The 27,867-nt window shown below is 35.4% G+C and overlaps 1 protein-coding gene across 2 annotated transcripts in view; it reads left to right on the forward strand.

Annotated features, from left to right (window-relative positions):
• PDS5A (PDS5 cohesin associated factor A) overlaps positions 1–27,867 on the forward strand; it is a 92,887-nt gene that overhangs the window by 42,691 nt on the left and 22,329 nt on the right. For both annotated transcript variants that reach the window (XM_075091640.1, XM_075091639.1), the window contains exons 7-22: positions 2,123–2,203; positions 3,670–3,810; positions 4,863–4,978; positions 5,761–5,855; positions 6,765–6,910; positions 13,108–13,259; positions 16,643–16,756; positions 17,420–17,501; positions 18,288–18,336; positions 18,451–18,590; positions 20,053–20,168; positions 21,041–21,146; positions 22,638–22,798; positions 25,451–25,574; positions 26,729–26,887; positions 27,204–27,272. In XM_075091640.1, the coding sequence (XP_074947741.1) occupies positions 2,123–2,203; positions 3,670–3,810; positions 4,863–4,978; positions 5,761–5,855; positions 6,765–6,910; positions 13,108–13,259; positions 16,643–16,756; positions 17,420–17,501; positions 18,288–18,336; positions 18,451–18,590; positions 20,053–20,168; positions 21,041–21,146; positions 22,638–22,798; positions 25,451–25,574; positions 26,729–26,887; positions 27,204–27,272 (1,851 nt within the window). The remainder of the gene's footprint in view (positions 1–2,122; positions 2,204–3,669; positions 3,811–4,862; positions 4,979–5,760; positions 5,856–6,764; positions 6,911–13,107; positions 13,260–16,642; positions 16,757–17,419; positions 17,502–18,287; positions 18,337–18,450; positions 18,591–20,052; positions 20,169–21,040; positions 21,147–22,637; positions 22,799–25,450; positions 25,575–26,728; positions 26,888–27,203; positions 27,273–27,867) is intronic.

The following is a 27,867-nucleotide window of genomic DNA, read 5'->3' on the forward strand; positions in this document are numbered from 1 at the left end:
GAACAGATCTCCTAGGAAATTCTTTGATTTTGTTAATTGTTTGTCCTTAGGTATGTAAATCAGAAGCACTATAGCTTGGAAAGCATAGTTTATTTTCTTGTAGAGAACATACAGTAACAATACTTTTACATCTGTACAAAGCAAAGCAATTGAATACTAATCATTCTGCTATGACATAATAAAAGTATCGGTTTGGCTAGACTGTTATACATAATGGAAGTTTGTCTTTGTAAAGGAGCTTTTGTGTTTTCGGTAATGTTTTCTATTCCTTTTGGGGTTTGGGGGTTTTTTGTTTGTTTTAAACTCTTACATTGTGTAAGACAACACTGCAGTAAAAAAGAAATATACCCGTACCTAGACATGAAGTGGAGTCTACTTCAGCATTTACATTAAATTAATTTGTACCTGCATTATCAGTAAAGTGGCTTTATTGTATGTTTTTCTGTTTGTGTGTGCTAATGTGGCTCTCCTCTAGTAAATCCAGGTTTTCAATAGCAGTATGGTATGTCACATTTTGCTTAGACCACCTACGGCATCAAACTGTAGTTCTTTTTATTGACTTTAAACCCAGTGCTATTTAGTGAATATTTTTCTTCACACTCTTACTATCAAGGTTATTCCTTAAAAACATACATTTCATGTATTTAAAATCTGTATTTTCTCCTGCATCCTCTACAGCATGGCCAATCCAGACCTTCAAGGGTTTTTTGTTCTCCTAACAGATTGATTGTTTGTTTATTTATTAATAGTTGTTTATTTTATCAATATGTATTTATTTTCTAGCCTGCTTTGGTGTTTGGTTCTTTTGGGCATTTTATGTTTTGGTTTGGTTTTTTTTTAAGCTCTGGTGAGCCTGTTTAGGGGAGGGAAAAACCCAAAACATCTTCATTACAAGAAATCTTTGAAGCTGTATTGAGGACCCAAATAAAATATATGTTCTATATGAGGTTGACAGTCCTTTAGTTTAATACAGACACACCTGCCAACAAGATTTTAATCATCATCTGGTTTGGAGAGAAACGGTTTTGTTTTGAATTTGGGAAGAGTTTATACCTATCTGTCTGCTTCTATAATGAGACATCAGTTTAGTGCTATGGTGACTGAGGAGATATTTGTTGGAGCCTTTGGCCGTTTGTTTCTCTTTACTATCAGTTGATGAACTGTCTTTTGGTTTGTCACCTCATCAGCTAAAAGAACGTGAGGGAGTCATTCTCAATGTAGACTTGCCAAATGCTGTCTTTCTAAGAATCAGTCATTCTTAGGCTTTACCTGTATTTTGTCTGCAGTCATTTGTAATTTTCAGGGCAATCAGCTAATCCACCTTCTTCTTTTTTTTGGGTTTGTTTTTTTTTTTTTTTTTCCCCTTCTCCCTTCTTCCCCCGCTCCCGCCCCAAGCTGCATTAATCCCGAGATGAGATGAGATACTGCATATTGGATTTTGTGCAGATTTGGACAGTCACATTTTTCAGATGTGCAGTTACATTCCTTATCTTGCTCAAGAGTAATAAAAGCAATGTTCAGATTTGTTATGTTGCAATCAAGCATTTACTTGGAAGGTTCGCAGCTAACTCTGCCCAAGCATAGGTGCTTTCTGTGAGCTATCTCAGAACATAGAGTACAGTCCATGGAGAAGTCAGCACACAGTTTTACCCTCTAGATAAGAACTTTGCTACAGGGTGTATGTTTAATGAGTATGTGAGGGGGAAACAAAACCACATTTAATCAGTAAGTTAGACTATTTCATATTTCAGTGGCAAAATTTGGTGCATATTAATTACCAAAGTATGGAGGTGTGGTAATGATTCTTCAAAATTTTTAATGTGACTGCATGTGAAAATTTTATAAATAGGAATGCAATGTGAACGGTAGCAACTGGAGTGATAAAGTCTTAGAAAGATATTCAGGAAGTGATGGTTTTGGGTTAGATTTCTTTTAAGTGTGTGGAAAAAACTAGTTTTCAGGTTTTTTCTAAGTCTGTAGTTATGGAATAACATAACTGAACCTTGATAGCTTTGAAAACAAATGGATTGGTGGTAAAACACCAATAGGTTGGGAGAGGAAAGTAAAGTAATCTGAAATAGTTTATCTTCAAAATTCTATTATTATTTTTTCTTTCTTTCAGAACCTTAATAAACAAGCATTTGATCTTGCAAAAGTCCTGTTGAAAAGGACCGTCCAGACCATTGAACCATGTATTGCCAACGTATGTAAATTAACTAATCCATTTTACCTGCGAGTAACAAGTGTTCTTGTTACTGTCTTGATTTAGTGGAGGTTTGCTTGTTTGTTTAAAAAGATTGTTTATAAAAGTCACATTTTGTAACATGGCCACAAGAATACCATTTTCCAAATAGGATATTATTAGCTTGGTGATTAAAGAAGTATGTGGGGTGTTTGAAATAAGTGAAGAGGAAATTGATTTTTACCCATCTTGGTCTGAAGTCTAAATCTAGGCTGTGAAAAGAGGTGGCCACCGAAAAATCCTGTTCTAACAAAAGGAATTGTTAGTACTTCAGATGTCCAGCAACCAGACAGCCTCATTTCATTCCAAGCTTTAGGATGAAGGATTCCAAACTACCAGCTCTTTACTAGACTTATTTTCCTATCCTAAACTTGTTTTAGTCATAAAGACTGAAAAAATTGAGTTTTTTAGAAAACTTCCTCTGACTATAATACCTTTAGTTGAATGTCAATGTTGAATGTTCTTCCTATGAAAAAAGCTACTACAGTCTTGTGAGGGGGATATAGTTTGGTCCATTCTATTGCCTTTCCTTGGTGCTAAAGCCAATAGAGTTCTTAAAAGTCAGAGTAGTTTAAAAAGGGAACTAGACAAATTCATAAAAGATTAATCAGTAAGTATTTAAAAGCTCAAGGAGTCTCACTAACAAGTACCACTTTCCAATTCCCCTGTTTCTTTAAGCTTTTGTAATTAGTTATAGCTGGAAACAGTATAGTATATAGCGTGACCTCTGAGTTGATTTAATATTGTTCTTACTTTCTTATTCAAATGTGTAATAGTTTTGTAGCATTTGCACTGCTCAAATAATATTAACATTAACCCACAGTGTCTAATAGGAAGTATATCAAGCATATTAAAATTTAACAAATCCAAAAGAAATAATTCATATTTTAGGCTAATTTGGTTTTTTTTTCCTGTTAGATCACTAAACAACTTTGATACATTACCGTCAAATATCACATGATGTACCATAAAGTCACCTGACATTCTTTAAAATGGATTAGAAGTAGAGAAGCTTCTTTTTCAATGTTTGGTGATCTTCAGTTTTATTGGTTTTACATTACAAGAAAATAAAAAATAAGATATTAATTTGTTTCTCAACTTTTACTGGATGAATATGCATTTCAAATCAACAGTTCTTCTATTACCTGTTACTTTTGCTGGGGAGATGGTTATTGATATTTTAAATAATCAGATTACTATGAATTAATCGATCCCGATGGAAGTAATAGAACTGAATTATGAAGGATATTTGTTTTAATTCGCTTGAGCCAGAACTGTAAGGGTGAAATGCTTTGATGTAATAAAAAGTGCATAGAGTACCTTCCATTACAATTAAAATGTTAATGATACTACATTAAAACAATTTTTAAAAATAGTGCTTGCATTAATGAAGAAAAACCTGCTAAATAATGTTGTTTGTATTCCAGTTTTTTAACCAGGTTCTGGTACTGGGAAAGTCTTCAGTGAGTGACTTATCAGAACATGTGTTTGACTTGATACAAGAGCTTTTTGCCATAGATCCTCACTTACTGCTGTCTGTCATGCCACAGCTTGAATTCAAGCTGAAGGTAGGTTACAGTGTAGCTTTGGAAAAGTAATCAAATTTGTGTGGATATTAAGAGTGCAGTGCTGTAGATTTAATAAGTATTCTACTGGAGGCATAAAAATTTTACATTTATGCCTTTATTTGAAATATGAATGTAATATTAAAGGGAGGACACTGTAAAGTTGTGTACAACTGTATGCTTTCTATGCTTGCAGATGTGTATTATGCACACAAAATATATAATTGTTATGATGATAAATTCATATTAACTAATGCAAAACTTTTATGTACTTTGTCTTTGGATTCCACCTGAAATTTATAAAGCAATTAGGTTGTGGTTGGCTTATCTCATGAAATACAAGTGTGTCAGCTTCAGTATTGATTTGCAGAATTTTCTTTTGTGCAATAATATTTTAATAATAGAGGAAGTATTTCCAAATATTTTCTCAGATTTGTCACAATCAGCTAATAAGTCAGCTGACTTCTTCTGAATCCTTGGGAGTAGTTAATCTATTCTGATTTGGGGGTTTGGGGTTTTTTTGATTAAAAAGCTATTTTTCTTTCATAAGATTGTTAGGTGGAAAAGGGAAATAATCTTATGTGTGTGCATCTACATATAGGGTACAGTGGCAATAAACAAAAATAACCAAGAAATAGGTATTTGGTGAAATTAAACAAATCTCTTATTAGTGTACATGTATTTATAACATCATAACTGGTGCCTTTTCCACGCACATAAAATATCTTGAAGTATGTTTTAAAACAAAACCAAGATTGTTTATTGTTGAAATTGTTAGGGATATATGTTATTGAAACTACCGTGTGGGTTTTTATTCCTGAAAGATAAGGCATTTTCAAAGCACAGGCATCTATTCAATGGCTGTAATATGTTAACTTAATAGGCATATTTTTACTCATATTCATCTAGTAGTTTAATTAGGGAGACTGGGGATTACCAGAAATTATTTCCAACTCACTTTTTAACCTAACTTACAAAGGCAGAAGAAAAAGGAAGTCAGAAATTGTTATTGCAGATAATGATTTACAGTTTCTTTTTCATTTTTTGATTTTTAGAGCAATGATGGAGAAGAACGTTTGGCTGTTGTTCGACTTCTGGCTAAACTCTTTGGCTCCAAAGATTCTGATCTGGCCACACAAAACCGTCCTCTTTGGCAGTGCTTTCTTGGGCGGTAAGAGAAATGGGAATAGAATTCTGAATGTCTATTATTTGTGTTCTAAATTTTCTGACAGTGTTGCATTTCTCATTGTGATTTTAGAGGATGTAACTGTCTGTAGTTGAACAAGTTATTTTGTTAACTCTTCAAAGCAGAGAATTACATACAGTTATATTTTAGAACGAAAAAGCCTGAAGGACTGCTGCTATATTGCTGTCAGCAATGGGAATATAGGTTAGATAGATAGCACATTACATACATAGGAGAAATTAATAGATATGCTACCATTGTCTGAAATTTCATGCAGTTCAGCTATATCCTCAACTATATCTGTTTTATTTGGCATTTACCTTTTTGAGTGAAGAGATATTTCATTTCAAGTAAATACAGAAATTTACCATTTTTAAAAAATTTAATGTTTTCAAATGGTACATGTTGCATGGTGATTTATATTTTTATAATTTCAGATATTTATATATACGCACACGATTGACAGTGTATGGAGACATATGTTCAAAAGCCAATGAACGAAATCCATTGGGTCAACACTTCATCCACCTATAGTGTATTCATCCTTTAATTTTAGTCCTGACTTAGTTTTGCAAGAAATAATGTTTAAAAGTTTATGAAGTACATTATGGAGATAAACTCAAAACATTTATATTGTGTTATTTTGCCATATAAAAGTATTCTAATAGTTAATGGAATATACTATCGACACATGTTACTACATAGATAATAATCTTGATTTGCAAGGCTAATTAAAAATTAACATTCATCATCTTCTAACCCTCTAGGTTCAACGATATCCATGTCCCTGTGAGATTAGAGAGCGTGAAATTCGCCAGTCATTGTTTAATGAACCATCCAGACTTAGCAAAAGACCTCACTGGTGAGATTCTCATACAGGGGCTTAGAATAATTTAAGAAATGAGCAGGGAAGAATGTAATTATTTCTGTATATAGGAATATATTTCTGAAACATATCAAGTCAAGTGGTTGGCGCTGGATGGAAGAGCTAACTACTCAGTTACTGCTTTCTGCTGAAGACCAGCTCTACTTATTAGAAAGAGGAGTGTGTGACATTGTGTGGTCTTTGTCAGATTGAGTAGCTTCTTAAAAAGCTGCCCATTGCAGAATGAGTTTTAAAGTAATTTTAGGTTCTAGTGAAACTTTTGGCAAGTCAAAGCAAATATGGGTGCAACATCTTGATTTATTTTCAAAAACAGTCAACGCATTCCCCAGTACTCTTCTTCCACTGAGTTTAGAAAATGCCATTGTGCTGATCTAAACTATGAAGTTTCTTCCTTCACATCACCATCATTTAAACTATTTTCAGTTAGGTCTGAAATTCTGCTCACACTGTTCTTTTTTGATGCAAGCTAACCTACAGCAATTGTCAGTATTTTTCATTTATTATTTACCTTCTTAGCTCTTTGGGAATTAGTGTCTCTGCTCTTTTTATTTCTTCTCACACACACACCCACACCCCCACCCCCAACCCACCCCCTTATTGTCAACATATTCTAATCAGCTTTGTTTCACTTTGTTGCTTGTTGCAAATGAAGTTATTGTAAAAGCTATTCACTTTTATTTTCTTCTGATATTTACAGTTATGTAATTGTTTTATATTTAACATAGAAAATGGTGGAACAGATGTTTCCTTTAGGCAGTTTCCCACTTAATAGACTATATGGTTGTGTTATGTGACTGACATTTAATTGTTTTAACGTTATTAATAAATCGGAATACGTCATCTACATAAAAAAGCCAAGCTTTTTAATGTTTCTTATTGTAACAGAATATTTGAAGGTTAGATCACATGACCCAGAAGAAGCCATTCGACATGATGTTATTGTTACAATTATTACTGCAGGCAAGAGAGATCTTTCTTTAGTCAATGACCAGCTGCTTGGTTTTGTAAGGGAGAGAACACTGGACAAACGGGTAAGTGTTACTATTGTATTTTCAAGAATATCTGCTTCTAATATAATTTGGTAAAAGTAAACAAACAAACAAAAAAAAAAAACCACCAAAGCCACAGAAACAGAAAATCTTAGCATTGACTATTAACTAGAATGCTGGGGGGGGATAATTTTCTTACCAGAATATCTTACTGTAGATTCCATACTATGGAGGCACCACTCAAGTGTTTTCAAGCAAATAAGATCATTGACTTGTGAGGAGCATAGTCGTATTGTAAGAACATAAGAATTGCCACATATGTTTAGGCCAAAGGTCCCCATAGCACAGTATAATTGTCATAGTGGTCAGTTTTGGCTTCCAGCAATTTGTGTTGTAAGGATTTATTAAATCTGCTTGATCCTGTTCATTATAGGTTTCAACGGACCTTTATTCCCCATATTTATTAAGTTCTTTCTTGAACTTATTTGTACTTTTTAAGCATCCATGGCATCTGCATCAGTAAATTCACTTTTTCCACACATGCATTAAACTTAACTTCACTTGTTTGTTTTAAACTTATCCGATACATTTCACTGGGTATCTCGTAGTTCTTGCATTATGAAAAACAATAAATATTACTCGACCCACTTCTGATTAATATATATGTATTTCATATCTTCTCCGCTCCTTTGCTTTCCAAGCTGAAGAATCACTCGATTCACTACTTCCACACAAATTGATTATATTGCATACTTCTGATCATTCTTATCTGATTGTTCTATATCCTGTTGGAACCATGGTGACCAGAGTCGGCCATGGCACTCAAGGTGTGCACCGTGTTGTGTACCTACTTTAAGATATTTTTTTTCTTATTCTTTACCATTCTCTTTGTCTTCTGTGCTATTTCTGAGCACTGACCTGACAATTTTGGAAAACATCTATGTTGACTTCAGTATCTTTCCTGAATAATTTTGGGTGGTACATTGCCGCATACTATACATGCAGAGTTAATGCAGGTGGGAAAACCTGGCTTTAATCTGAATTTCTTTCACTTCATATTGTAAAGATTTAGTAGCGTGACATTTTTCTGCAGTTCATCATCATAATGTTAGAACTGCCTACCTTGGTAAATTTTATACACGCTGTTCAGTTCGTTTTCGAATAATTTTTCATACGTTAAGTGTCACAGATTCCCTTCTGACTCCATCAATAGGTTCCCTTTGTTCCCTTCATTGTGAAAACCAGTCATTTATTTCCACCATTCTCTCCTATGTTTTAGTCAATAATTAATTCACAGGAGGATTTTTATTTTAAGAGCCTCTGGTATAAGACTTCTTTGGAAGTTTTTGGGGATCCTAATGCATTTTACAGATATACTTGTGGGTCTGCTAAAATTTATTTTATCTTAGACAAAACTTCCCATTATGTAAAGTGTAATGGCTCATTCCCTTAACTTCATTTTTCAGCAGTGTCTGCTCTTTGTTGTTGTTACTGTTTTGTTTCAACCTGTTTGCCCGTTCAAAATCCAATGTTCTGGCGAGTGGCACTCTGTTCCTCTCGGAACCTTTTGGCTTCTTTCACATTTGCTGTTCAATCTGTTCATTGACAGATGGCAATAACAGAATAGTTAGCATTTGGTGTATCATTTCTAAATACCTGTAGAAGTCATGGATGAGATACAACCTGGTCTTAATGATTTTGTTAGTGCTTGTTTTCTTAATTTGCTTTAAAATGTCTTCTAATGACACCTTAAGAAACCTCTTCAGACCTTTCTCCTGGAATAAATCTTTTTTGTCTTTCAGCCCTCCAAAAGGGTCTGGAAGACTTCCTGCTTCTGGAGGCTTTGGTGAAATTGTTTAATTAGTATGCTTTTAACAATTTGGTTCTGAAACTTTTGCCATGCTCCATCAAGGATTTACCTTCAATTTGCCAGAGCTTATACTCTTCCCTGTTCACACTCCTCCAGATGTGACTCCATGATCTTTGGAGGATGATGTTTTAATAGCAGACTTCACTGTCCTGCATAGCCACGTTGAGTTGTTGTTGTTGTTGTTGTTGTTCCTTTTTGATAGGGGGCATCCTTTCTATTACATTCGCCATTCTAGCTAGTTGCTTTAATTCTTTTAAAATAAGTTTGTCTTTTTTATGTTCCCCTTTTTAAATGAGAATGTTACTGTAATGGATTTTGAGAAAGGGATGTTGTCTTTGCACAAAGAGAAATACTGACTTTGAGTATGTTCACTATTAAAAAGCAGATAGCTCTTCAGTTAGTTGTATCTGCAGCTTGGCCTTGCACATTTCTCAGGAGTAATTAAGACCACCTTCCTTCTTTTTCAGCCATTAAACAAACATGTCCAAAAAGTCATTTATGAGATCTAAAAACTTTTAGTGTAACCACCACTTCACATTGGGACTTCCTCATAGTCAGAATGGGATGATTGTTACTGCATCTTGTACGTAGTGTCTCTGTTCTCCTTTAGCATGCCTCCATCAGTAAGAGGCAGTCAGTTGTACAGCTGTAATACACATTTCTGCAGAGCTAGGGATTTTCAGTTCATATAGTCTTAAACCCAGTGCAGTACTTCTTAATGTTCCTAATATGTTTGACTCAGTGGTTTCACACCAGTCATGGGTTTGATGATATATTACATTTCAAGGTTAGGTGCCTCTTCAGGCACTTAGCAGTGAAGAATAACTTCACCTCTAGATGATGTTTCTCTAATAAAAATCTCTGGAGAGAGCTTTAATGAAAATACATCCTGAGGAGAAAGGAAAATTGAGGATTGGCTAGAAATGACTACAACAAATACTTAGCATTTGAAGTAGACCTTAACAGTATAGCATGTCTTCGTAAATACAATTAGTATTATAAAGTGAATATCAAGGACTTGTAAACTTTCAGCATTTTTTAAAAGGATTTTTCTCAAGTTTGGGAGAAGGACATTGATATGTCCATGTAATTGTCTTTATTTTCTGTGTAGGATTTTTTCAGTTTCAGACATAGTGCATTATACCTTTTTAAATTATTCTTTTGCTTTAAAGAACTCAATTATGTTCTCCTGACTGCATTTACCCCTTGTAGCCAGATTTCTGTTGGACAAATCTACTGCAAACTCCTAAGTGATCATTCATCAATTTGGCTTCATCTAATTCTTTTTGGGCCTGCAATCATCTGTCAAATGAGTATAGATATTACAATAGAAAGAACACTTGTCCAAGAGAGTGAAGTAAAATGCTGATTGTTTAAACACACTAATCTGTCATTTCAGTTCTGCCTCTTTTCTTTATAAAACAATTAGGAATCTGGAAAACTTCAAATTCAAAGCATGCTAACTGTTATGTTTATGTGATCGTTTTTTTTCCTCCTGGCCATATTCTAAATGGCACAGTATTACAAAAGATAGCCTAATGACTTTTTTTAGGATGAAAGGTTTTGGCTAAAAGACAGTACTTAGTTCTGGTTTTTTGGGGTTTGTGGTTTGTTTTTTTGTTTTTTTTTTTTTTTTTTTTTAAATGTCCTTAGCTAACTTAATCTGTATGGGCATTTGCACAATGATTACAGTTATTATAAAACAACAAACCTCCCCCCCCACCAATAGTTTTCAAATCCATTTCTATTGGTCCAGTTGGAACAGAGGCTTCCCAAAAACTGGAATCTTGTCTTCGGTAAGAATTGTGCTGAGGAATTTTCCATGGGAGTACTGTCTCCATGGTCTTTCCAATGTCTTCACTTTTCACAATAATGAGTTTCAGGAGACATTTTTAAAAAGAAAATTGAAAGCTTCTAAAAATGGTTCAGTACTTTTCCTTTTTAATGGGGTAACCTGAAGAACCTGAAAAGTTAGAGGAGAATTTTGACGGCTGACTTCTATTCCCATTTTTCCCAACAGCCTTTGTGGTCTAGAGTCTGAGTCCCTTTGTGAGAACAGACTTTCACATAATCAGCTTAAAGCCAGAAGCTATTGAATGAGGAGCCATAGGAACAGACTCCCATTTCCTATTTCTCTTTACGCATTTTTCTGCATGCGTTAGTTTTAACTCCTCCTTCTCTGTGCTTATTAAAAACTGTTGTGGTTTTTCCAGATGAAGGAGAAAGATTTTAAGGTTTCCTTAACTCTATGGAAGGAATAGGTTAGCTATTCCAACAGGTAAGATATTGTCTTGAACTTTCGGTAAGAGGTTTTTTAACTCAGCCCAGCAGTGTTCAGCGAAGGAGTTTATGCTGGTTAACCAAGGAAGCTAAGACTGTAAAAAATTTCTGTTAATTAAATCAGGATAATGCTTCCATTAACTTTGTTTATTGATCAGCTCCCTTTGAAAGTGATTATTATGTCCCCCTGTATTTTCATTCACCTTTGACTTTTACCCTACTGTATGTGTTTCTGCTTTAATTCTTGGTAGCAGCTTACTCCTTTTCTTCTGCCTGGATCTCCTGTTCAGTGACTTGCTTCCATGGTGTCTCAAAGCATTCTCTAAGAGCTTCTGTCCAGTGTTTCCCATCTTCTGCCTGAAACTGCCTTTCTGCATGCTCTAACTTCTTCTCTACAGCAATTTCAATGATCAGAAATGTATTGACAATCCTAATTTCCTTTTCTTATAACCCCTTGTTTAAGTACTCTGCTTTCATTTTAGGCTTAAGTTTTCTGGAATCATTTCTTGCAGTCCTTCTCCATTGTCTTCTGATGATAGTTTTACTGTCCTTCCTGTCTCATATAGGAGATCTGATGAAGCTATCACTTGCATTGGAAGGTTATATCTGAATGCAGAAAAATATTAATATTTTTCTGAAAATGTTTCTCTTTCAGACTTCTATTTTCTTTAAAATGTGCTTTAGATCACAGTGGGTATGAACAAATTCCTGCAGAGAAGTTAAACAATAACGTCTGTTTATGTCTAAAGATTTTCTCGGGGGGTGGGGGTGCGGGGAAAGAGTATTATACTACGTACTGTCAAAGTGATTACTATCTTGACCTGTTACCTGCGGTTTTTTATATTTAAGAAAGGTGTAACAAAATACCTTTTTTTCCCCGATCTTCTTGATATAGCTCAGAGCAAGTGATGTCAAAGGCTGTTGTGCTGACATAAGTTGTATTATCTTGAAGATTTTTCTTTCCTTTGTCCTTCAAGAAAAGGAGGTCACTCAGTAAAACTATTAAGAAACTAAATGTGCAATATCTCACTTGGTGTTATTAAAACAAGCTGTCAGTTTAACAAGATTGAAGAAGTCATGCACAGTGTGAATAATAGTATCTACATTCATGCTTGATAGGGTGAAATGATTTTGAGCGTTGTTAGTCCTTGGAGTTCAAGGCAGAAATTGATATCTATTGTGTTCTAGAAGAAATTCTCTCTTTCAGTCTTAATTTCATGCATTTCTTTTAAATGGTGAGAGACAACAAGTTTCTTCTGAGGCTTTCTTTGTAAATCATTCAGTGGGAGACACTATTCTGTCTAAATTAATCCTCAGTCTGTTCTGGTGTGATTCCTTCCACAGGTCAGCACAGGAGAGCTTACAGATCTTGTCTGTTAAACTGTTCAATAATGGGACATTTCCTGTTTACATGAGGGGATAAAGTAGTGACCATGAAAAGCAAGGATGAGAACCCAGGAATGCCATCTGTGGGTGTTGCAGTCTGGCTTTTTCTTGGATCCCTGGAGTCTTATAGCAATTAGTTTGAGGCTTCAGCAAAAAGCTGAAGCCTCCTCCCACTGTCCTGGATGGAAAGTGGCCTAAGAGTTCGAGCCCTAGCAAGTTTAGCTAGGCCTAAGCTCTGGATCTCCCATTTTCAGACAAGCATGCTGTAAGACAGTATAAGGCTGTGGGGCAAAAGAAGGCTGCTGCCTCTGATTGTTACCTGTCTCTGAATAGATAAGTCTTCTAAATCCTGGCTCAAGAAGACACTTACTCAGGCATGTGTGTTAAGCTGTACTTAACTTTTTTTTTTTATACTGACTAACTCCTAGATTTTCTTTGCTCAGCACAGAGGAGTACTGGATTCCTCTGTAAAGGTAACACAGCCTGGATAGTACAGGGAAGAAACCCCCTATGTAGGCATTACAAATTCTCATTTAGAGGCTCTGAACAGCGTTTTTCAGCTTTTGAACTGTCTAAATGTAGGAGATCAGAATGTGGCTGTTTTGTCTTTCACACTTCTACACCTTTACTGTATTTTGTATATGTTTGATATTTATTTACCAAAACCAATTCCCCACCTCCTTTTCATTTCTTCCCCCTCAAGTGGAGAGTAAGAAAAGAAGCTATGATGGGTCTTGCCCAGCTATACAAGAAGTATTGTCTTCATGCCGAGGCTGGAAAAGATGCTGCAGAGAAAGTGAGCTGGATAAAGGATAAACTTTTGCACATATATTATCAAAATAGCATTGATGACAAGTGAGTCAACCTAAGCCTTCCTAATTTTAATTGTATAGTGATAAGAGATACTCTGAAAATATGTGCTTATCCTGAGAAAGCTGTTATGTCACATTCTGTATTTGTGCTTTTAAGTATGATATATTTAATTAATAACCATTAAGATATGTACTGAGGTATTCAGGGTGGTTGCATTATCTGTTCATGTATTCATTCTATTTACTGATGGAACTGGATCTGTGATGACAGTAGATTGTCATTAACTAACTACTGCGTAGAAAAAAACTTGTCAAATTTTGCATTTACTATACCCAGTTCTTGTTTGCCATGCTACTTTCCAGGGACTAGCAGTTAAAGTCCATGATCTGTGTGCATCATGCATGTACACACACACACCGTAGTACGCACGCAGACATCTAATTTTGGTATGCTATGTAGAAACGGACCTTTTAGGAAGAACACAAGCTGAAGGAATATCAGGGGTGCTTCCACTGTTGTCTACTCTTCCCTGTTTTGTCACTCAGTCCCTTTAATTGTTGAAATACCTTTTTTGGCTTAGAGAAAAGTATTTTGGCCAAGGTTTTGGAAGGTAGTTTTCAAGTCTCACTATTAATTCTTTGTCTTTCACAAGGAAAGGGAAACTATGAGATCACACAAAGGTGGAGTTTCAGCCTAGATTTTTAATACAGCAAACCAGAAATCAGCCCTTTTTTAAAATAGTGTTTCTCACCATCTTGCTTATACAGTCTGCTATCTTAGTATGTTCTGTGACCTTAGTGACTAGTCTGAATGGGCTAGTAGCCTCCTTCAGTTGCCAGTTATGATAGTGAATTCTTAGCGCTGCAGTGCTGAAGGCTCTCACTGTTTATGTGGCTGATCATAAGTGGGCCATAGCTACATATTTGATTAGTTGCCTTTTTTAAAAAAAAAAAAAGAGAAAAGATATGGTTATAAGACCATACATACAGAAATTACACTGAAAGTCTGCTGAGGTATAAGTATCAAATAGTGAAAAATTAGGAAATCTCCACATAGTTATACAAAGCTAATTCTGCATATGTATATATGCATCAAATATGCTTTATTTTGCATTGAGAGGTTTGTTCATGTTTTTCCTATCATGTTCACATCTCACTGTCAGTACACAGGTTTGATAGTGAGCAGGGGATGAATCAAAGTCCATAGTGAATGGGGCAGATGTTTTCAATATTCCTGCTCATGGGAAATGCAGAGAACACTGTCAGGGAAACGAGGCAAGGAGTTTTAAGGAAAGAGTGTGTCATCAAAGCTGAGTTTCTTTCTCTGACGTGATTTCGTCTGAAAGTCTGATTAAGCCATTGAAACTGGTCTTTGCATGAATAGGCATGGATTGTATGCTGTTTGTTTTCTGGGCATCCACACTGAAGGATTGGTGGCTTAATTTTCAGTGTTCTTCTAGTTCAGTTTGGTACCTTGAAGTTTAAGCCAAGTTCTACTAGTTTTTAAAGCTGACAGTGAAATTCTTGCCCAGTGACCACACTGGGTTGGTTTCCCCATCTTAGACTGGAGGAATAAATGCATTTCAATGTTACCATTGTCAGAATTAGAAAGTTAGTACTTGTAGGACCTGAAGAGCTGTAGAAAAGCTGTGATCTTTAGGACAGAGTTCATCCCGTCCTTTAAACACACAAGCATAAGTCAAAATTAGCCAGCTCTGGCCTGTTTTCTTTCTAAAGTGAGGTAGGAGGATAAAAAGTAACAGTGAATACTCCAAGGCTCAGACAGCTGTTTTCCATTGTGTGCATAGGATAACACTAGTTCTTTCAAAAGATAGTAGCACCATGTCACACAGTATTCAGGTATGAAGTAGAATAGAACCAATTTTGTCCACACATCCTGAACTCAGTCACTTGATAATGTTTTTGTTGTTACTTGACTACTGATGTGCATGTCTACTCAGGACTGGGTTCCAGACGTAAGAACTGCTTGTCACCTGTGTGCTCTGAGCTTCTTTGTTTTACAACAAATGCATAGGGAATGGAGTGGAGTAAAATAACCACATATGCCCTGTTACCTGGCATTGATATGCTAGCCAATTATTTTCTTCACAGGAGAAACGGGTGTCCCAGAGGAATTCCCTACTTGTAAACCTTTACCTGAACCAACATGGGCCAGGGAAGGTGTGATAACAGCCTCACCGTTTGTATTGACAGCTTTCCTAGAACATGTATCTGTAGAGACGTGGGCTAGAGCAATGTTCATAAATTAGTAAGATAACTCTGCCTCCAGTCTCCTATTACATTAAACAGAGATGAGTCTCCTGAGATCTGAAGATCCTGCTCCCCAAGTAATTTAGTTCTTGGAGTTATCAGTAGTAAAATGTACATTTAAAGGGAGAAAGACAAGTTTTCTTTTAATATTAATGGGGTGCCTTGAGATAGTTGTAGCCATATTCACGATCATCCTTTTATTCTTCTGCCATGCCATCATGTCTGTTGGAATTTTCTTTGAGCAGAAATAAGGTGTGTTTGACCTGTACTGCCTTCTGTGCTCTTTGTACAAGGCACTCCTGGAGTGCTTACTAGGAATCATAGTGAAAAATTTTGTAAATTCAAACACACAAAATATTTGTCCATAAATACAAAATTGTAGAGCTGAACATTGTGCACAGCTCTCACTGCTATGGATTAAATTATCGTCTGAATGTTCTTTCATTTGGGGGGGCTATAATTACATGAACTGTACAGTCATATTTTATAGTTCAAGTTTTGTATTTTATGTAGAACCTCAAGTATGTAATTAAAAAAAAAGATAAATGGAGAATGTTTTTGTTGGTTTTGTTTGTTTTCGCTTAGTTTCCTTTTTGCTCCTTTTGTTGTATATGTTTTGGTGTTCCTTTGTCTCCACCGTTTTTTTAATGTTGACTTTTAGATTCTGTATTAGAATAATGAGTAGTTTCAAATGTTTTGGTTGGTCCCCCCCCCCCCATTACAGTTTTATCTTAATCTTTCCCTTGAGGGTACTTCAGATTTTTACTTTTCCTCCCCCTCAAGTTACATTTTTTTTCTCCTTTATTTGGGCTTTTTACTGTCTGTATCCCTTACTCTTATGGATGAGAGTAAACAAAGGGAGATTCTCAGAGCCTAAGGACAAAGGAGAATTTGGATTGTGACAAATAAAGCTGTTACTCCCTCTTAAAGGTGAAAAATCAAAGACATGGAAAAGCTCTCAAGAAGCACTTCTTGCTAATCTTTCTATCAACAGTGGAAAGTATCTTTACAGATGAGAAAGAGACAATTACTTTTTTTCTTCTCTGTTGAAAAATCCAGTTGCAATGACTTCTGGAATTTCTTGTTCTTTCAGCTTGTCTGAAAGGTATCACCACTTTTGGAAATGTACAGTTTTTGTCTCTTCTCTTCTTGCAGATTACTGGTAGAGAAAATCTTTGCTCAGTATCTCGTTCCACACAATTTGGAAACAGAAGAGCGAATGAAGTGCTTGTACTATTTGTATGCTAGCCTGGATCCAAATGCTGTCAAGTGAGTTTAGTTTGTGTTCAGCAAATACTTGCCTTCTCAGGTTATTCCAACATATATAATAATATATAAATATATATAATATTACTTGTATTGTCAGGATTTAAATAAAAATATAAGTAATTGGTGCTTAGCGTTATTTGCAAGTAGTATTTAAAAACATTTCCATTTTATATGCAACGTCTACATGCCCTTTAGACAAAAGATACCTTAATATTTGAGAAAAGTGGGTTTATCTATTTGTTTTCATTCAGTGAAAACAATGCAGAAGTAAAAATGCGCAAGTAATTATTTCTAGATTTACTCTATATTAGGGTCCATAATGAAGGTATCTATAGCTGAATTCCAGTTGATAGTGGCCTGTGGGTTTTTTTATGCTGAAAATGTTATTTTCAGGATAATCTGGGCAGTTGTAAGACGTACTGTGGCTGTCCTACATATGTGAAATCATTCTAAGTAAAATAATAAGAGAGATGATACTCTATAAAAAGAGAGAATCAGTTCCACCTTGTTTGGAATGGTTATTTTTAATACTTGGTATGATTTGATTGTACCTAGCAGATGTTGCACTTGTAAGATAAATAATCTCGTTTGCTAATACATTCAGCATGTTCCTGTCATGAACAAATTGCTAAGCTTTTCTTTTCTGGTTTTGCACTTCTGCAGAGCACTGAATGAGATGTGGAAGTGCCAGAACATGCTAAGGAGTCACGTACGAGAATTGCTAGACTTGCACAAGCAGCCCACTGTACGGTTTTGAAAATATTAATACTTCATCCAGTGGACCTGATAGACCAATTTGCTGGGTTTTTTAATACTGTATTATTTGTTCAGTGTAATTTTATTATTCTGTTGATTTTCATATATAGATAATGTTCCATTCTCATTAAGTAAAGTTACTTTCAGTAACGCTTAAAGGTATATGGGCTCCTTATGTTTACCATTATTTTATATTACTGGTTGATAACGTAGGAAAAAGTAAAAAAAAAAAAAAACTTCCAAGTGTTTTATTTACTTTTGACATACTTCTTTTGTTTCTCATTTTACAGCATGTTTTGAGAGTGGAATATGTCATAACATAAAGCAACAATTTGTTTGAAAACAAAAGTTTTAAAATATTTATACTGGAGTTTTACTTACAAGCATATTTTCAGACTAGCAGAAACTTTAAACAGAAGAGCATTGCTTTGGGGTTTTGATGTGGGGGTGATCTTGGGGGAATTGTTTCTTTGGGGTTTGGGGTTTTTTTTGAGGTCTTCTTCCAACAATTGATTTTAATGTTATGTGAATTAGTGAGGTTTTTGCAGTTCTTTGATATTGCAGGAAGATTTTTTCCCCTTTTTTTGTGCGTAGTAGCTGCTAATGATACTGTTACACTATTCTAGTGTTCATTCTTAAAACAAAAAAATAAACCATAAGATTCCAGAGTAGAATGAAGTGCTGTAGAAGAGCTAACATATCAGCTTAAAGTTACATTTTATAAAGGAGATATCACTGATTTGTTTGTCTGTTTATTTTTTGCTGCTATTCTCAGTCAGAAGCAAACAGTGCTGCCATGTTTGGAAAGCTGATGACCATAGCAAGTAAGTGTTATTAAGTTCTATATATTACAGCATTCCTGAATATTGTATTTCTGTGAATCTTGGCGTGCTGAAGTGGCAAATTTGTCTTATGTTAAATTGTGTTTAATCATACAGAAAACCTTCCAGATCCTGGAAAAGCACAAGATTTTGTGAAGAAATTCAATCAGGTTCTGGGTGATGATGAGAAACTTCGGTCCCAGCTTGAACTGTTAATTAGCCCTACATGTTCTTGTAAACAGGCAGATGTCTGTGTGGTAAGGAAATGGAAAAGCAAACTTTTATACCTTAAATATTTGTGCTTAAAACAATTAATCAGAGTTAACAGTCTCTTTTGGTACCTTAATATGATTTTTATATATTCCTGATTTTCATAAAATACCTTTTTGGTTAATCTGTAGAGATTATGGAAAATACAATTTATGATCATCATCTTGCTTCCTAAGAAAATATTAGCTTTATTCTTTCCTGGGATTATGAGAGTCAAGCACAAAGACTAGAAGACCAGCTTATTTTTTTTCACTATTTTATTTCCAGTGTCTTATTTGTGGTAAGGTTCCTAAACTGTCTTCTGACACTGATGAAACTTTTTCTGAGTACCAGCAAGCCGAGTATTATACCATCTGCATATTATTCATTTATTTTTCTTCCTAGAACATTATTTTGACACCAGCCTCTTCTCCCCCCCCCCCTTAACCTCTTTGATTAAAATACACACCTTAATATTAAATTGGACTTTAACAGAGATTTAAAGATTGTGCCAACAATCACAGATTTTTCTTCATTATGGTCCCAAGATAAAGTAAGGAGTTGCATTGACAGAAATCACAATAGAGAGCATCAACAAACAAACATAGGCTTCTTGGGATTTGTCTAATGCATCTGAAATTGTCTAGGGAAGGGGACAGAGTATAGTCTCCTTCTAAGCTAGTAAATTTTGCACTTTGGAAATGCAGTGATGCAATTTCAAGAGGAAAGTTTCTTCCCACTCCCTTGAAGGTACTTCAACGTAGCAGTTAGAATGATTTCCTAGTTTGTAGGGTCTGCAGCCTCCAGCCCTTTAGGAGGAGAAAGGCCAAGAAGTCATTTCTTTGAGAGATTTTTAGACTTCTGTTCAAAACAAAATATCTTCTTATCCATCTTCTTCTGGGTTTGCAGCTGAATTTAATGTTCTTGACATTTGGGGCATTCATAGGGGAAAACAAATTTTTGGATGCAAAACATTCATAGGCAAGCACATAGGGTCTGAACATCTGTTTTAGCCAAGGTAGTATAGTGCTTCTGCACATCTGCAGTAGTGTAGCTTTTAGTGCAATTTTTTCATTGTTGCTTATGAAAACTCTCACATACAACAGGGTTACCCACAGATTTATGAATTACTCTTGTCAACACAGATATTTAAATTCTGTCTACATTGCACGTAGCTCTCCCTTGATACTGTTTTAGATCTGGCCTGCAGTTCCTTAAGAAACTCTGAAAAACTCTCACTACAAACCTACATGCATCTTACACTTAAATAGTTTGGTAAAGTACGTCTGCTTTCAATATAATGTGATAAAGAAAGATTTGGAGATAACAACAGCCACCCTTCAAATATGTTTCACTGATTATATAGAGAATTTCTGTGGTTAAAAGAAGTGGCTATATTTAGTTTATTCAAGATGCTTAAGAAGTAAGTAAAATGAGTATAATTCTTGTTTGCATCTGACATTCTTGTAGAGAGAGATAGCCCGGAAACTTGCAAATCCGAAGCAGCCAACAAATCCTTTTCTGGAAATGGTCAAATTTCTTTTGGAAAGAATTGCCCCTGTACATATTGACTCAGAAGCCATTAGGTAAGTTTGAAAGATCGTACTAAGTCATAAGTGATTATAAAGATGATTTAAATGACACAAAATAAAAATAAGAGGAAAAAAAAATCTACTTGGGACTTAGATTAATCTGTCCTAGCAGTAAATATGCTTTTTAAAGAAAACATTTTACATAGTTGTCTTTATTTTCAGCAGCCTAGAGAATGCAACTGGATTTTTTTTCTTTCCTCTACTTCTTTACAGTGCTGTCTGCAAATTATTTTTAAAAATATAGTAGTTGTTCCCAGTGAAACTGCTATTTGTGGGGCTTAAGGTGAAAATGATGATCATTATTTTCACATAGTTAACTGCAACAGTCCTCCATATAGCAGTTGAATTAATTAGCTTTTGTGGGATTGTGTAAGAGAATGTTTGGATTTCTTCTGAGACTTGTCTGGCAAACTAATTACATTCTGAAACTATGCAACTATGTGTTGATCTGAATGCTGCCAAAATGGTGGGGGTGTTTTTGGTTTTTTTGGTGTTTTTTTTTTTTTTGTTGGTTGGTTGGTTTTGGGTTGGTTTTTTGTGGATGTGTGTGTTTTTGTTTGTTTTGGGTTTTTGTTTGTTTGGGTTTTTTTCCTAAAGAATTAACTTTGCAGAAAGCTAAGTCAGAAGGAAGAGGAATAATGGAATAACTTGATTTTTAAAAAATCAAAACAAACCAAACGAGCAACAACAACAAAAACCGACAAACAAACCAATCTAAAATCAAACACTACATCTCCTCTGTAATGGTCTATTGCTTTCCCTTTATTTATTGTCAAAACCAGATAATCTTGTTGATATCTCCAGCCTTTAACATTTGTACATGGTCATATTAATTTGCGTTTTTCTTTTTGTATCTCTTACTTCAGTGCACTAGTAAAACTAATGAATAAATCCATAGAGGGGACAGCTGATGATGAAGAGGAGGGTGTAAGTCCTGATACTGCTATTCGTGCAGGACTTGAACTTCTCAAGGTAATCTACGTTAATGCTGCTATAGCTTGTAATGGAAGGGACAAAAGTGGTATGACTAACAAATTGATGTTAGCACCATTTTAATAGTTATTATTTAGTTAATTACTTTTTTAATGTATGAAAGTGTTTGGTTATTAATACTCACTTGAGAAAAGAATAATGAAAGAGGCGGTTTCTTGGAAGAAGTATGTTTTGGAAAGGGTGCCAAGAGTTGAAATATGCACATTAAAGCAGAGATTGGTTTCTGCTTAGGGAAGTCATATAGAAGAAGGCACAGAAGTAAAGTGAGAGGAAGAGAAATGGGGAAATCAGGAGAGGCACATTCTTTGGGGCCTGTATGATACTGGAAGGAAAGCAAGCAATAAACTAAAGAGCCAAGTCATGTAGGAAAAAAAAAAAGGGGTGGGTGGGTGGGGGAACTTGTGTTCTCAGTGGTGATGAGAAATAGCTGGGAGAGAAAGAAGGATTTAAAATGTCTGGAAAACATCTGTGATGAATTTGGCAGCTCACTAATGAGACTTCATATTCAATATGATGCAAAGAGCAGTATAAAATATAGGAGGGAATGGAGGGGAAGGTCACATAATTGAAGTGAGACTTTTCAGAAGTGTGAATGAGTGAGGTGGAGTTCATGGAGACATATCACACCAAATTTGGCAATGGGCAACCACAGCAGAAATAGTTACACAGAAGTATGCAAAGAAGTAATGTCTGTTTGCTAATGTAGTTCAGAAAAGAAATTTGCCAAGGTTGAAGATTTTGTTGCAGTGACATGGATATCTCTGTCAATGTTACTTCACACATTGATACCCGCTCAAGTAGGCCACTCTGATCAAAGAAGGCAAGATAGGATAAATCCAAAGAACACACAAAATACACGCAACTTTTCGTTGTTTTTCCTGCCTTGTGTCATCTGAACTTTACTATACTTAATATAGTTTTGCTTTGGGATAACCTTTTGTTCTCTCTTGTCCTGCCTTGAATCTCGGTGTGCTTAGTTTCTTATTTTACATTTCTTCTATTTAACAGAATGTGTTACATTTCATTAACTTTAGATTAAAAGTACAGTGGTATATGTTTTGTTTGTAGATATCTTAACCTTCTTGATTTCTTTTCTGCTCAAGGACTATAGATTCTGGAGAAATTAAGATTTCGGTTAAGTTCAAAAACGCGTTCTTAAGTAGATTGGAATATAAACGAATACTCTTGAATAACTGTTCATTTTAATAAATAGATTTACGTATTCAAATAACGTAGTATCTTATACAATATTTGGAGGAGAGTAGGACCTGAAGAACAAAGTACAGATGAATTTATTTGGAAATGCCTATATCACCTTCTCCAGAATGTAGTTATTGAATGTAATAATTTCAAATGAGCATGTAATAGCTATTTATGTTGACGGTAATGCTCATAAATAGCCATAATTTGTTTTTCTAATGTTTCACTTACCGTGAGTAAATATACCTTTGTTTTAATGTGTATTTGCAGGTTCTGTCCTTTACACATCCTACCTCGTTCCACTCTGCAGAGACCTACGAGTCTCTGCTGCAGTGCCTCAGGATGGAAGATGATAAGGTAGCCGAGGCAGCCATACAGATTTTCAGAAACACAGGTCACAAAATAGAAACAGACCTGCCACAGATAAGATCGTGAGTGTATTACTTTACGTGCTGCTTTTCATACCTGGAATTGTGCCTCTTGATGGCTTATTCAATGTATTACTCCTAAAATTACTTTATAGTCTTGTAAACACGAACAGATTCTCTTCCATAATTTTGTATTCCTTCGCTACATTTCTCTCTCTTCATTTTTAAATTCTGTTTTCCCACAATTTTTGTGTATTTACTGAAGATGTTAGGTACTTCTTAAAGATTTCCTACTAATAGACACATTAAAAACAGCATGTAGCATGTTTCCCAGGTTACAAAATAAGCAACAGTAAAAATATGGCAAAGATGTAATTCCTTGGCATCGTTTCTACTCATACCTGTCCTTTACACAATTTTTCTCTCTTTGTAAGGAATGAAAATATAATCTCTGATGGTTAACAGCTCTGTTATGAAACAAGCTGGGAAGCAAGATCCAAAAGCAGGGATGAATTTCGAACAAAGAATAATTGGCTGTCTATAAGTCATCATTATGCAAGTTTTGCTTTAACTGCTGGTTAAAGCTGCATAATCTACTACGTATTCACAGACTATTTAAAACCTTGTGGGTAACATCTAAAGCCTTAAAATTAGCCTGTTAGTAACTAATCCAGATCATAAAGCACAGGTTTCAAGTTCGCAGATATTGAAATAACATCTCTGGTATTACCATGCTAAAATGTATACCAATGTACACCTTAAATTCTCAGTGAATTGAAGATGTAACCTCAGTGATTCTTATGGATTTGAATCTGATTTTGGGCAAAAGAAAATGTACAAGTTTACATATGATATGCCTTTTAAGACATTTATAGCGGTGAAGAGAAGGAAAAGCCTAGCAATCCCCATTGTCAGTATAGTTCCAGTACAGTCCCAGTTGTCTATAGTTCCCTACTGGAGTTCAGTCAAGACCGTCAAAGGAGCTGCTATTGCTGAAATATTTTTTTGCTTCATGCCTTAGCCAGGTATTGCTGAAGCATAGCCTGAGCAGTCTCAAATAACTTAAAAATATAACTGTCAAAATGGATGTCTAGCCCTTGGCATGGTTTGCAAGCAAGTCAGGTTAACGTTCTGAGAGCCAAAACCAGGCCAGTGTTTACAGTGATGCAAAGTAAAAGAAACCTGAGAACAAGTAGATGTTCCAGGTTTCATATATTGATAAATCTTTTATCGTAAACAAAAGATTTGATGTGATGAACAAGACAGTTTGTTTCAAGTGACCTGTTTTTTTTTAAACCGCTTGTGTGAACAGGCTGCCTGCTGGCCTTTGAAGTAGTGTTCACCAGCAGTAGCCCAAGTTCTTCCTTGTATGGGAAATGAATAGATTTGTGCACCAGTTCATCGGCAAGGACCACCACGTGATGCCAGAGTCTGATGGAAGCATTGCACATGCTCAGAGAGAGCCTATGGACCATGTGTAAACTTGTAGATGCGAACATGTAAAGGTGCATGTAAACATGTCAGGTTTCACCTTCTGCAGATTTCTGTCAGTTGGGGTGTGACGAGGTATGGTTTCTAAGCGATGCACCAACGCAAAGGCCATTGAATGTGCATGTACTATGAAAACTGTAGGTCAGGCATTGAAGCTTATTTTAACTGTAGGTTTTACTGAATTCTTCGCTATTTTGTTTCTTATTTAATCCAACTTGTGGAATCTTAGCAGGTTTGAGAAGAGACATTCTCCTTCTTCAGGATACTGTTAACATTTTTCTAGGGTTCTTTTGTTTGGTTTTTTTTTGGTTGTATGTGTTTTTTGAGGAAAATGTTTGAGACTTTATTCTTTGAAGCCTGCAAGCTCTTCCACCTCTTGTTGCTGATTTTTGATTATGTAGAATGTGTCAGTGAAGGCTGGGTGCTAAATAGTCCACATATTGAGTGCTGTATTGTTACTGAGCCTTTCAAGAAAGCAGGATTTTTTTTTCTTTTAAAGATGTTTGTGTGTCAGATGCTTTCTAGGCAATTTTGTTTTCCCATGTCAGTTTCTGGCGAGTTGCAGGGTAAACCTCACCAGTCAGTGTCTCGGGCAATGACCTCTCAGGGACAGGCCTGCCTTCCAGTGCACTCTCAGGAGTGGAACCAAACAGCCTGAGCAACCTCACCCTGATATCTGTAGTGGCTTCTGCCCTGCTCTTTCCTTCGGTGGCCTCTGATTAGCAGAGGGATTTCAGGGGATTCAAATGCAAGAGCTCAGAAGAAAGCAGTTGTTCACTTGACTATACGTTGTGATTAAAGACCAAAGTTGAAGTAGTAAAGGCCTATAAACACACTAATGTTTAATGGTTATTTCATAAATTTTCTTCAGGTCTGTCACTTCCAAGCTTGGATAACAAGCCCAGGAGTTTACCCTAGCTAAACCTGTCAGGTTCCCCCCATATATTTGGCTTCCTAAACAGCCTTATTTTGATCATTATTTTCTTTCATGTTTTATTTTTCCCCATGGGCTTTTATTCTGCTTAACTGTGTACAGTCAGATGTTCAACAAGTATTACTAGAGTTCCATCCTTCTTTTCACTTTATGATTATGATGTTTCCTGAACAGACTTCAAAGGAATGCTTGATTTATAAGACTGTGAGGATAGATTTGTATAGGTGAAGAACATTATTTTTTTGGAGATTGCAAATTGCATTTTGAAGTATTTTGTTTAATGTTCACAGAACACTAATTCCGATTTTGCATCAGAAAGCAAAAAGAGGCACTCCTCATCAGGCAAAACAAGCTGTTCACTGTATACATGCCATATTTTCAAATAAAGAAGTGCAACTTGCACAGATATTTGAGGTATGTCTTGCTTTTCTGTTTATAAGATTTGTTTCTGTTCTCCTTAATTGATATCAGTAATTACTATTAATTTAATTCATACTCTTTATTAACAGATAACAATTTATGAGGTCAGGAAGACTACAGGTGCATGGTAGTTAAGTCGTTAATTTTACAATAGCAAATTATGACTGTTTCTTACATATTCTGTAATATTCTGATAAGGTATTCATTTTTGTCTACATGGGAAAAGTTAGGGGGGAATAAACTAAATATGCTGGAATGATCCACACTAAATCCCACTGAGGACACCTTTAGCAGATACTAAATGAGAGATAACATACTCTACTTTCAAACTGTATTAAATTACTATGCTTTAAGGTCTTTGCACATACAGCACTTTCTCACTGAGGAAGTTAGTGCAGAATAACTGTGTGACAGTAAGCTCAGACATTAGCTTACTGCTCACTTGCTGCTTGCTTAGACAAGCTCTAAAGCAAAAAGTCACCTTATACAGAGCAGAGAGGTTATTACTTTTCACTGTAATCTCTTAAATAACAACATTATTAATCTGCACATATCTTAGGTTCTTAATCTTGGCTGTCTTTTGAACCTATGCATAATTCAGAAGTGTGAGAAGCTTTGAATTAAGCTTATGGAGTTTGATCTCTGCTTGGACTTCTGTCAGAGTGCATGTTCCCTTGCTAATACCAGAATACGGTGTAAGGGTGCTGAGTGATGCAGCAGTACAGAATTATCCTGGTGACTGTTACCTGGAAGGGAAATACTGATGGCTTGATAGAAATGTCCCTGGTGGTCTCCAAGGGTTTTTTAACCTGCTATTATTTTCTGCCATTTGCAGTTAAAATTTAGGTTTTTACAGCTCCTGAATAAAATTGAGTCAGAGTTTTTCCCATATCTCCCAGGTTTTGAATGTGTTTGGCCATTAAAATATGAAGAGAATATAAAATTCATTTTTGCCCTTATCTCCTGGGATTTTTGGTTACTCTGTTAATTATGAAATAACATTCATTCTCCATTTTGACCTGCTAACTTTATTAATTCTTATGAAAAACCCCTGAAACTCATCAGCAATCCAGCAGTAAAATAAATTAAGCATGGTAGCTTACTTATCTGTAGTTGAATTTTGATTTTTTTTTTTTTTCCTTCCTCAGCCTCTTAGTAGAAGTTTGAATGCTGATGTACCAGAACAACTTATAACTCCATTAGTCTCATTGGGTCATATTTCTATGTTGGCTCCAGACCAGTTTGCTTCTCCAATGAAATCTGTTGTTGCAAATTTCATTGTGAAAGATCTCCTAATGAATGACAGGGTAAGATTTTCTTCTTTTGGGAAGTCCTTACTATTCTGTTTGCCTGTTATTAACATTCTGGGAAATAGAGTTTTTGTTTTGGGTTGTTTTTTTTGTGGTTTTTATGGTTTTGGGGGGGGGAATGTTTGTTTGGGTTGTTTGTTTTTGTTAAATGGGTCAATAAAGGAATGTTCTATAAGTGGCTAGTACAGTGATATTGCATTATAAAAGATCTTTGTGTGAAAGAAAGCTTAGTCCGTGACTTTTTTTTCCATTTTTACCTCTACATTTCCTGTATGGGTTGAACCAGTTCTTAAACTTACATGAATGTCTGTAGTCAACAGGTGAGAAAAATGGAAAATTGTGGTCTCCAGATGAAGAAGTTTCTCCAGAAGTACTAGCAAAGGTGAATGATCTGCTGTCAGTAATAATGTGTATTTTTGAGATTAAAAATCTCCTTTTTTCCAAGTTGTGCAATGGAAAGTATTAGAATAAATCCCTTTGAGTACTTTTGTATTGGTCTGCTTAGAATATGCACTGTTCTGGAGTTTTTTGCGTTATACACACAGTTATAGAACTAGTAGAAACTGTGCCTTTTGGAGTCTTCACTTACCCATATTAGTTATGCTGAATGTTGAGAAAACGAGAGAGAATCAAAAGTTTTAGTTTTCCTTGCAAGAGAGGTAATTTGACTTTACTGACAGTAAACAGATTTGCAGTAAATTGAGACCTTGATGAATTTTATTCATTCGTCTCTATAGGCTATTTACGGTGAATAAAATTATGTCTGTTTTTAGAAATATTTACCTAGTTGCTCTTAATCATGTAGCAAGTATCCTCTAGATGAACCTGTGAGAAGACACTGAACCATAGCTGAAAAGTCCCGGTGTCACAAAGACTGATACTTCTTCACTCTCTAAATATTTACTTCTTCATTCTGTTCCTTTAAAAATATATCAGCTCTAATCAAAAGGAGTCTATGGAAATTTCAATTTGACAGC

The sequence above is a fragment of the Phalacrocorax aristotelis genome, chromosome 4 (genome assembly GCF_949628215.1).
Source record: "Phalacrocorax aristotelis chromosome 4, bGulAri2.1, whole genome shotgun sequence".
In the NCBI taxonomy this organism is placed as follows: domain Eukaryota; kingdom Metazoa; phylum Chordata; class Aves; order Suliformes; family Phalacrocoracidae; genus Phalacrocorax; species Phalacrocorax aristotelis.